The 11,302-nt window shown below is 37.7% G+C and overlaps 1 protein-coding gene across 1 annotated transcript; it reads left to right on the top strand.

The window, feature by feature from the left end:
• The first annotated feature begins 9,522 nt into the window (after positions 1 to 9,522).
• On the top strand, positions 9,523 to 10,717 carry LOC124263771. Its single transcript, XM_046698476.1, has one exon. It carries the CDS (start codon positions 9,677 to 9,679, stop codon positions 10,715 to 10,717), a length of 1,041 nt encoding a protein of 346 aa, XP_046554432.1. The 5' UTR covers positions 9,523 to 9,676.
• The last annotated feature ends 585 nt before the right edge of the window (positions 10,718 to 11,302 follow it).

Raw genomic sequence — 11,302 nt, forward strand, 5'->3', positions numbered from 1 at the left:
CATCGAAATCCGCCGCCACAAACCATTGATCAACAGAGACCAAGGATACTACATACCATCGGCCCATGAAGAACTAATCAATCTATAGACTCTATAAAGCATCCAATCAGGTTGTTATCACAACATAATTCCCCTTGTTGATTGGCTTCGTTCCCAGTCTCATTTGTTGTTCTTAGTCTCCCACTGGCCTTTCATAAGTATGTACCAGTTGTTATTCAATTACATGTTGTTGTTTATGTTAATCTGCTGTTGTCAAAACATACTGTGTATATATACTCCACTACATCTGGTTGTAATCACTTTTAGCTTGATAACGATGCAAGAATCTACATCGAAACGTCGCTCTAGGCAATAAATAAGAAGTTGTCATCCATAAAGTTTGTATGTTTCATTTTGAGTCACCAATTTCTAGAATGCCCATCAAACAATTAAACGTAAAAGATATGCAACTGAGGAAGGAGAAGATTGAGTCATGGTCAGACATTTCGGGGCCAATTGGCTCTTGACCAGAATAGTTTGTATCTGAAAGAGGTTAACGCGGGCGTCTAATAGAAGTTTTGGGTCTGCTGCCACTTGAGCATTCGGGGCGGTGGGGTAGCCTAGTGGTTAAAGCGTTCGCTCATCACGCCGAAGACCCGGGTTCGATTCCCCACATGGGTACAATGTGTGAAGCCCATTTCTGGTTTCCCCCCGCCGTGATATTGCTGGAATATTGCTAAAAGCGGCGTAAAACTAAACTCACTCACTCACTCACTTGAGCATTCTGCTCTTACAAAGTGACTATATTTAAGGTTCTGTTAATAATATAGAAGTTGTAAATCCATACCATACGTTGTTGTGTTACCTTCCAATTTCTAAATGCCCATCAAGCATCAGCTGCAGCACTTACGAAATCATCTTCTGCACAGTTTGTTCAACGATTTTCATCAAAGACATTGGGATATTTTAAGAAAATTTTGCGTATCCTAAGCTGATGCTTCAGTGAAAACAATGATGTCCAATGTTATTCTCCAACTGATCTTATGTTCTCGTCTTTTTTAAAGGTGAACTACTGGCTTCGATTTTCTTGTGCCCCATTGGTGCCACTGGCGAGGCACGTTCAACAACGACCTGATATTATCACTATTTCGTGGCGATCCATACACACGTGGCAAAACTTTCCTATGAATAAGGAAAGATTTTTCTTTCACTTTACATGTAAATATATTACAAACACAGATTGTAGGGATTGTTTTGCATTAAGCATCATGGTGAAATAGCTCCAGCTCAGTTTCTTACACACTTGTTAGTAATTCCGATTTCGATTTATCATGTCGGGTTTCAGAAAACATTCTTACTGAATCAAAACATCCATCAACATTCCATTGTTTAAGCGTAAATTTTGACATCATTGGTAGTTCCGGGTTGAATGTGTAAATTGGGCTGATTGTGTTAATCGGTTTCAGAAACCATGTTTTCCCGCACAATTACTTGTGGTGTCAAGAGTGAATTGAAACAATATGGTAATATTACATATCTGTTGGCTAAAGAACTCTGTGTGAAACCAACAATACAAAAACCAAAAATGCAAAACACGTTTCCATACCAGTCTGTACCTACCTCCACCGTTACGCATACATAAGTATGGGAACCTGATGAGTGCTCCAGAGCCCATGCTGTAGCCAAGGATGGTGGTCAGGTAGTCCAAGTGGTGCCGCCATCGTTCACGTTCCATAGCTAGATGTAACACAGCTCTCTGTATTCTGTCGCCTTGTCAACTGACGTGCTGTTGAAGCACACCAGTTACTTTACTCATGTGATCTTGTCCTGGATGACTGCGTGTGCACATATCAACGCACATGTAATAACATGATGTGCATTTAGTAAGTGAGTATGGTTTTGCACCACTTTTAGCAATATTCCAGCAATATCCCGGCGGTGGACATCAGAAATGGGCTTCACACATTGTGCCCATGTGGGGAATCGAACCCAGGTCTTCGGCGTGATGAGCGAACGCTTTAACCACTAGGCTACCCCACCGATTCATATGAATTTTAGACATTATTTGTGAGCAGGACAACATTTCTGGCTATGAGAGTCTGGATATCATAATCCAGTTTAATGAGTAACACTGGTCTCTCACATGTATGGATAGCTTGTCCAAAAATGTCTACTATTTGGAATAGCGATAAAGAAAACACACAGTTCAGGAAATGCCACCTTGTCTCTCTGACAATGAGCCAAACAATGATAACTCCCAAACTGTGTGAGAGCGACTGGGTTAAATGTAAGATCCCTGTTGAGGCCATTATTGCGACGAGTATATGCTGAAAGGTTCTTCAAAGACTGGAATGAGTTTCAACTGTTGGGGTTTTCAGATCAGACTTCGCAACTATTTGACAATGAACATGGCAGGTTGCACAAATTTGGCACATCATGCAAATTAGGTCAAAGGAAATTAGTCAACAGTGTTACTCACCAAAAACTAATACCAAAGGTATTTTTTTAATCTTTTTGATGAACAATTTGATGGAAAAAGCCTAAATTCCTTATCTGAGTTTCCAGTTTCGATTATTCACAGGTCGATGTCACATAGCTCGAAAATTACTCAGTGTGGCGTTAAAGAACAAATAACAATTAACCAGACCCTTGATTTTTAAGTTTGATTATCAAATCGAGGGACATTATGACCTTCAAAAGGCCTGATGTCTATAATACATGAAATCATGTGACGGACATACCCCATGCACTTGTCTAGCTAAAGGTCATTTTGGACGCCATTTTCAAGATGGCCGGCATTATTCATTGCTTTTCCAAATCACAGAAATAATCACAATATACAAGAGAATTTACAATTTTTAAACTATATTTGTTTTGATGAAATGTGTATGTAACTATATTTTTGGAACTGGTTTTGTACAGTAAACGTTTCACTATTATCAAATTACATTGAAACGACAAATTTTACGCTAATTTCAGAAACATTAAGGAACTTGTTTCTGCAATGATTAGTTATCACTGACTAAGATTGTTAGTTCCTGTATAAATTCAGCCGAGTCCATGCAGGTAGCACAAGTACTGTAAGTCTCCATAGTCCCTAGTATGGTGATCTACCTTCAGTTGTTGCCGATATATAGCCCGTATATATATTGTATCATTTAGAAAATGTCATTTTATGGTTACTTGCTACTTTTATATCTAAAGCTGTTATATTCTAGTTATTTTACTCTCCTTTGTTGACAGGTTTTCATTAAACGTTGTTTTTATTAATCCGTAGGTTTCATAGTATCACTGAAATATTGCGGATGCGACTTCAGATGTTGACCTACTCACTCAGTTATCATTGAGAAACACGTTTTCATGCACTGCTAAACCTGTCTTCAGTCCTTAAATGAAATTCTTTGTTCTCAAAAGGTACACATCTCCGTTTCCTTACCCTATGTATGGTGAAATGTCTGCATTTTAGATTAATACCATTTTTTCATTCTTTATTAATGACCTACATGCCCTGGGAGAGGCAAATTCGCAGCCTTTCCGATGACAACATCGACAGTGGATATTCTGCTTCGCCTACTCCGTGCTGATTGAGAAGACAGCTGGCATCTTCATCCAGCTTGCATCAGAACAAAACCAACTCTGTCCGGTTTCTTCATATATACTGTGCTCAGATGAAAGAGTGAGTGAGTGAGTTAAAATTCTACATCGCATCGGCAATAGTACAGCCATATAGCGATGAAAACAAGGTAATCAATTTAAAATATCTGTCCACATACGACAGTAAAACCAACTAGACTATCACAGATATATATTTAAAACTAGTTGTTAAATTTAAAATACTTTAACTATAGGGGACGATACAATATAAAAAACAGGCTATAGATCGCCAACAACTGCAGGTAAATCACCATAGCAGGAACCATGGGGACTTACAGTGCCTTTGCTACCTGCATAGACCCTAGTTCGATTTACACCATCCCTTCAGCTACTGGCGATTGTAGGAAATGTTTAGCCGAATATTAACAGAAAAAAACTACGTTTAAAAATCTGGTAAGCTTAAATTCAACTTTGAAAGTTTTGGGACTTACGTACCCTCTCAGGAGGACAATAGTTTTAGAATACTTTCACCCCCTTTGAGGGTACAGCCAGTAACAATTGCAGTTGCTAATTATACTACCATGTTTAAAATACCATTCATCTATTTACAAAACATATTATTCAAAATTTATCTAATTATTCTATGTCTCTTCAAAATTCAATTATTAAATGATAATTAACATTACTAAAAAGATCCTTCAATGTTTTGACATTGAAATATTTATCCCTTGTAATGGAAAAATCAATACAGTCAAGCAGGACATGCTTGACCGTGATTCCTTCATCCCAAGGGATACAAAACGGAGGATCTTCACCTTTAAGCAAATATTCATGTGTATATCTTGTGTGGCCAATACGACATCGTCGTATGATGACCTCTTCAAATCTGGACTGACAACCCAAGTAGGCGTAACCGATATAAGGTTTTATTGCATGTAATTTATTAATACACTTGGGTGTCCCACTTCTTCTGCATCAGATCACGGATGTAAGCTCTAAGGTCACCTTGATAATCAGAGTATGGAATAAGAAGTGGTGTCACAGATTTGTTGAGGGCTGCCTTGGCAGCAAGATCGGCCATCGTGTTACCAGAAATGTCAACTTGGCTGGGTAACCAACAGAGGACGATGTCGTATTGGCCAGTAGCAAGATCATTATATAATTCAATAATTTCGATTGAAAGTGGATGTTTGCAAGAAAGAGTTTTAATAGCCTCAAGGCAGCTAAGAGAGTCAGAAAATATATATTGTTTATATTTAGGATTTTTTTAAATGTATTTTCAGCGTTAGCTACTGCTGTGAAAATAGAGCTGTTATTTGGTAATAGAGAAGATATTGTTCTGGATCGAATGACAGTGACACAAGCAACTGCGCCACCATCCTTTGACCCATCTGTAAATAAGGATTTGTATGTATTATATTTACTTTTTAATTGATTATATTCTTGTTTATATTGTAATTCATTAGTTTCTGATTTCTTATACTTTGTCAGTGTTAGTTCAACATGTGGACTCACTAATTGCCAAGGAGGAGAAGAAAGAAGACGGGAAGGAGATATATTTCCAGCTCAATGCCGGCAGCAGAAATGAATGGTTTGATTCTTAAACCAAGAGGCGGAACAAGAGAAGACTTTTTGGTGTACAAATCCTAATAAAGAGGATTAAAGACACAGTTAAATGCAGGGTTACACTCGTTAGAATACAGTTTTGTTATATACTGCAAGGACAATTTCATACGGCGTTGTGTAAGAGATGGCTCTTAGGCCTCAACACAGAGACTGTCAACAGGAGAAGTTCAAAAGGATCCAAGACGGAATCTTAGACCTTGATGGTGGACAGAATCAAGAATTTTAAGGTTACGTTTGCAGGCTCCACCATATACGATGGAGCCATAATCAAGTTTCGAACGGACCAGTGATCGATATAAATGTAGGAGGGTAGCTTGATCCTCTCCCCACTAAGACTTGGAAACGACTTTTAACAAGTTAAGCGCCTTCAGGCACAATTTTTTAAGATATTTGATATGCGGAAGAAAAGTTAAATGGGAGTCGAAAATTAGGCCCAAGAACTTGGCCTCCTTTACAACTTTGATGGGAGTGCCATTTAAAGATAGTTCTGGGTCCTTATGAGGCTTATATTTCCTTCAAAAGTGTAGACAATTAGTTTTTTACTTAGATAATTTAAAGACAAATTCAAGACACCATTTATTTATTTTGTTTAAACATAATTGCAGTTGCCGTTCCATCGTGTGCATATTTTTTTTTAAATATCAAAATCGTCCACAAAAAGTGATCCATCAATTGAATTATTTAAAACCTTGGATAAACTGTTGATCTTGATACTAAATAGAGTCACAGACAAAATACTGCCTTGTGGGACACCCAGATCCTGATTATAATAAACAGACAGGGTTGAACCCACTCGGACTTGAAATTGCCTGTCTGTTAAAAACTGTGATATAAAAAGAGGTAAACGACCCCTCAAACCGAAGTCATGTAAATCCTTCAAAATGCCATGCCTCCAGGTGGTATCGTATGCTTTCTCTAGATCAAAGAATATCGATGCAGCATGTTGTTTATTTACTATTGCATTTTTAACAAAGGATTCTAAACGTACCAAATGATCAATGGTACCACGATTTTTCCTGAAACCACGTTTAATATTTGTTATAAGGTTATTGGTTTCAAGATACCATGTTAATCTATTGTTTATCATTCGTTCCATGGTTTTTCAGACACAACTCGTTTAAGAGATTGGTCTGTAATTAGACGGATCAGTATGATCCCGGCCAGGTTTTGGAATAGGGACTACAATGGCATTACGCCAGGGAAATTCCCTGAAGTCAATATTGAATCAAAAATATTTAGCAGTGTTCCCAAACATGATTCAGGTAAATGCTTCAGGAGCTGATAGTGGATATCATCAGCCCCTGTGGCTGTATCATGAGTTTGGACAAGGGCGGTATGTAGCTCGTGTAATGAAATTAATTCATTATAATCTTCACCATTGTCTGACTTAAAATTGATTCTTTTCTTCTCCTGTTGTTTCTGGGGGGTTTTAAACTCAGGGACATAATTTGATGATGAAGAATGTTTGGCAAGAGTTTTGCCAAGTATATTGGCTATTTCAACTTTATTAGTTATTAGATTGTCACCATCCTTCAGATGGTGTACAGTAGATTTAGAACCTTTGCCCTTTATTCTTTGGACCATGTTCCACACCTTTGACATAGGTGTACATGAATTTATTTAAGAAACATTATTCCTCCAAGACTGACACTTATATTGTTTAAATGAGCGTCGAGCTTTGGCATTTACAATTTTAACTTTATCTAAATTATGGACTGTAGGATGTCGGCGAAATTGTTTCTCAGCTTTCTTCCTACTCTTTCTGGCCTGTTTACATTCATTTTTGAACCATGGTTTACGAATATGTGGAAGTGCTGAGGACTTGGGTATAGCTTGGTCAGCAATGTTGTTAAGAATATCTGAAAACAACTGTATAGGATCTTCACTGTTCGCAAAAATATCATGTTTTCAGTGATCAGCACATAGTGTCTTATACAATGACCAATCAGCCCTAGCGAAATTCCTTCTTATAAAAGGTGAATCATCACCAGGGTTGATGTTTTGAGAATGGTGGGGAAATGATCACTCCCACATAGGTCATCATGGACCATCAATTCTAATTCATTATATAAGTTGGAATCGGCGAGGGACAGATCCAGGGAAGAATATGTTCCCGTAGCTGCATGTAAATAAGTGGCTGAATCGCCATCTTACAGTCTTAAGATTTGTATTAAGTGAGACAAGGCTATGTATGACACCCTGCCGCACCAAAATTGAAGCACCTCCTGTTGCTCTATCTCCTGGAGGAGAGAATGAATGGTAATCACTGTACTGTCGTAAATCAAAGTTATCTGTGCTTATTAGATATGTCTCTTGGAGACATAATGCTGACGGTCGAAAATCTTGAATAAGTAACTGTATTTCATTAAAGTTATTTTAAAGTACTCTGCAGTTCCATTGAATTATATTGGCCAATTGAGTCATGGTGCCTCAATTGGCGATTGTTCATGGGTATATTAGGAGAAGCTACTCCTCCGCCTGTCTTGTGAGGACAGAGTAACCTACATGTCCAGAGGTTCAAACGAGTTTTGAAGAGGAACCTCGGAAGGTGAAGAGACAATAGGTGGTTGGTTTCTGTTTAACTTTTTTCCTTTTTTCTTTTTGGTTTAGTCAGTAGCTGTTTGTGAAGTAACTGACTGTGAAGCAGAAGTCTTTGATGTCGCAGGCTGAATTTCAGTTTGTGACCCAGAAGTAGACTGATTTACTGGTGAAGTAGGTGCTTTTGCTGAATAGACAGGTCTTTCAGACTTGACCCAAGTCAAGCCAGTCTGATTAGCAGTAGAGGATGTAGCTACAGTGCGGGTGACTAAGGGATATTCAACTTAGTTGAATTCTGACTTTTTTGAAGCAGCATGTGGGCCTTCACAGTTTGCGCATTTACAGTCATTCTCGCTGTCTGTACTCTCATGATGGTCACCACAGCGGTGACACACCACAGAGTTTCGACATGAGTGAGACCCATGACCGAAATGCTGACACTTGTAACACTGGAGTGGATTGGGGACATACACATCCACCCCGATGTTAACATAACCTGCTTTTATTGAGTGCGGAAGGGAACATCGCGAAAAAGTCAAGAGATAGGTATTATTATAGGTATTATCCCAGGTAGCATGGTAGCATTGGCCCAATGCTGGTACTAGTGCCGCGAGTTACGCTTGTGCCGGCAACGGGCTTACAGCATTGGCACAGCAGTGGGCCACAGCGGGCGAGCCACTGTCTCTCAGCGGCCAGCTGGTACCAGTAGATTCCCAGCAGAGTAGCAGCATTGACCCATGTGTTCTAAATTTAAACACTTTATCAGTTCATCTGCCCGAAGCTACTTTTAGTCGTGAAACTTGAAGATTAACTTACAAATATATCTCAAAAGCCCTTGTCCAGTTTCATACAATCAGTGCACATTTATTTAGGCTATTATAATCTAATTATAATTTATAAAAACTACAAACAATGGAAACTTTTGAAACATATACATTTGCTGCAGACTATCAACTGAGGAATTTCTCCTTTGAGCGGTATCTTCCACCATTGTTCACTCTTGCTCTTGTCCGAGGTTTTACAGATTTCAAGTCCATTTTCCACGTGATATTCTAGGATCTTTTAAAGAAAGGTATAGTCCACCACATAGTCACTGTTTTAAAATATATGTAAACATGTTACTAAAAGATAAATGGGTTATTTGGAAATGGTTGTAATTTGATACGTAAGCACCATTGAGTTAAACGTGGCCATCCTCTCCATTTACTGCAACATTTTGTTTCAGTATTATACTTGTCACTGTTTTCTGTAATCAGAAATACATGTATATACTTTTCAGTACCACATTAGGTAACAATTGCATATCTGACTGACTGGGATTGTTAAATTCTCAAATTATATTTTGAAAAGAAAGTATTTGAAATATACAAAATTGATAGAGTGAAATTTTCATTTTAACATCACATATTAATCAAAATTGAAAAGAACCCCAGAGGTAAGGCAATCTAGAATTGTCAGAATTTCTAGACTTAAGAAGGCTCCTTTAAATTCTTGCTCCAGGGTCTGGACGACAGACTAACTAGAATATTATTTGATTTTTTAGATAGAATTGTACGTTGTATTTACCGGTATATTGACTTTATCAAGATGAATGACTCGTATTGGACATCTCGTCGTAAAGTTAGAAAAAGGGTTTCAAATCATTTAGAAGCTTTGGCATCAGCCAGCAAATATGATTTATTTGAAAACCAATATAATGCTGAGGAAACTCTAACATCAACGTCTGTATCACAAGCAAGTCCATTTTTAGCATCTACAACAACATTTTTCTGATGAAGGCTCATGTAGTGATGAAGATGTCGTTAATGATGAAGATGAATATGACACAATTTATGAATTTGAACAAAATGCAAGTCATGATTTTCAAAAAACTAGCCATGCAACAAGTAGTTCTGAAAATGACAGCTCTGAAAATGAATATCGAGACAAAGATGAAATAATGATGTCAAAACTTAGCGAATGGGCAGTCAAATACCAGGTTCCTCATAGAACAATTTCGTCACTATTAGAAATTCTACGTAATGACTACCCTTCTCTTCCTAAGGATCCACGTACATTGCTTCTTACTCCTCAGAGTTACGCTGTGAAAAACATTACAGGGGGGCAGTACTTTCATTTTGGAATTTCAAGTTCTTTATCATATCAGCTTTCTGATAGAATGGAATTCAATATTCCTGGTAAGCAAGTGAAATTTCAAGTGAATATTGATGGTTTACCTGTTTTTAAAAGCACCTCAATGCAGTTCTGGCCAATACTTGGTAGAGTCATCCATCCCTTTCTTGGTCAACCATTTATCATAGGCCTCTTCTATGGGGCTTCCAAACCACCAAAACTTGGTGAATATTTAAACGAATTTGTAGAAGAAATGAAGGGTCTTGAGCGTGATGGGCTAGACCTCAATGGCCTCAAAATTGAAGTTTCCATTTCATGTTTTATATGCGATACACCAGCCAGGGCGTTTGTTAAAGGAGTGAAAGGCCACAACGGTTACTCTGGTTGTGATAAGTGTCTTCAAAATGGTAAATGGTTGAACAAGATGACATTCCCAGAAACAAAAGCGCCTCTAAGAACTGATCTTCAATTTGATGAAATGGCTGATGAAGAGCATCATTTATTCAGATCACCACTGAATCAATTATCAATAGGTATGGTTACCCAGTTTCCACTTGATTATATGCATTTGGTCTGCCTAGGTGTCATGAAAAAACTGTTGTTTTTATGGATGAAGGGTCCCGTTTCTGTAGGATGTAGAATTGGAGCAACTGCAATAAACAAACTGTCAGATAAGCTAACTCTGTATTCAAAATACATCCCAAGGGAGTTCTGTAGAAAAGGGAGATCTCTCAGGGAAATAGACAGATGGAAAGCAACAGAATATAGATTATTCTTATTATATACTGGGCCGGTTGCCCTAAATGATATTTTGTGCAATGCCGTGTACTTAAATTTTCTGCTTCTTTTGTCGGTATTACCTGTTTAGCAACCCCGCTACTAGTTCCAAATTATTGCGATTATGCCAAAGACAATTTGTGTCTTTTGTTGAACATTTTCGCGTCTTTATGGCAATGATATGGTTGTTTATAACCTGCATGGTTTGGTACATCTATCACAGGATGTAAAAAGGTTTGGTCCCTTGGACAATTTTTCATCTTTTCCTTTTGAAAGCTTCTTAGGCAAATTAAAAAAGCTACTTCGAACACCAAAATGCCCCCTTCAGCAGATAATAAGACGTTTAGGTGAAAGTCAGGTACCTCTTCACAAAGGTAAACATGTTTCTGAGAATCAAGGTGTAAAGTTTGAACATTCAGATGGACCTATTTTATCCAATTTAGGATACGTGACACAATATAAAGAAATCCACATGGACCGATTCTTTTTGTCAAAATCAATTGGAAATAGCTGTGTTAGTATTAACAATGAAGTTGTGATAATAAAAAATATTGTACAGAATGCAAACAAAGATATTTTAATCATATATGCTAAGTTCCTATCCAAAAAAGATTTCTTCACTTATCCACTTAAATCGTCTTCTATTGGAATTTTTAAAGTTTCACATTTAAGTGAC

This window comes from Haliotis rubra, unplaced genomic scaffold (genome assembly GCF_003918875.1).
Source record: "Haliotis rubra isolate DU_JTF1 unplaced genomic scaffold, ASM391887v1 Scf899, whole genome shotgun sequence".
NCBI lineage: Eukaryota > Metazoa > Mollusca > Gastropoda > Lepetellida > Haliotidae > Haliotis > Haliotis rubra.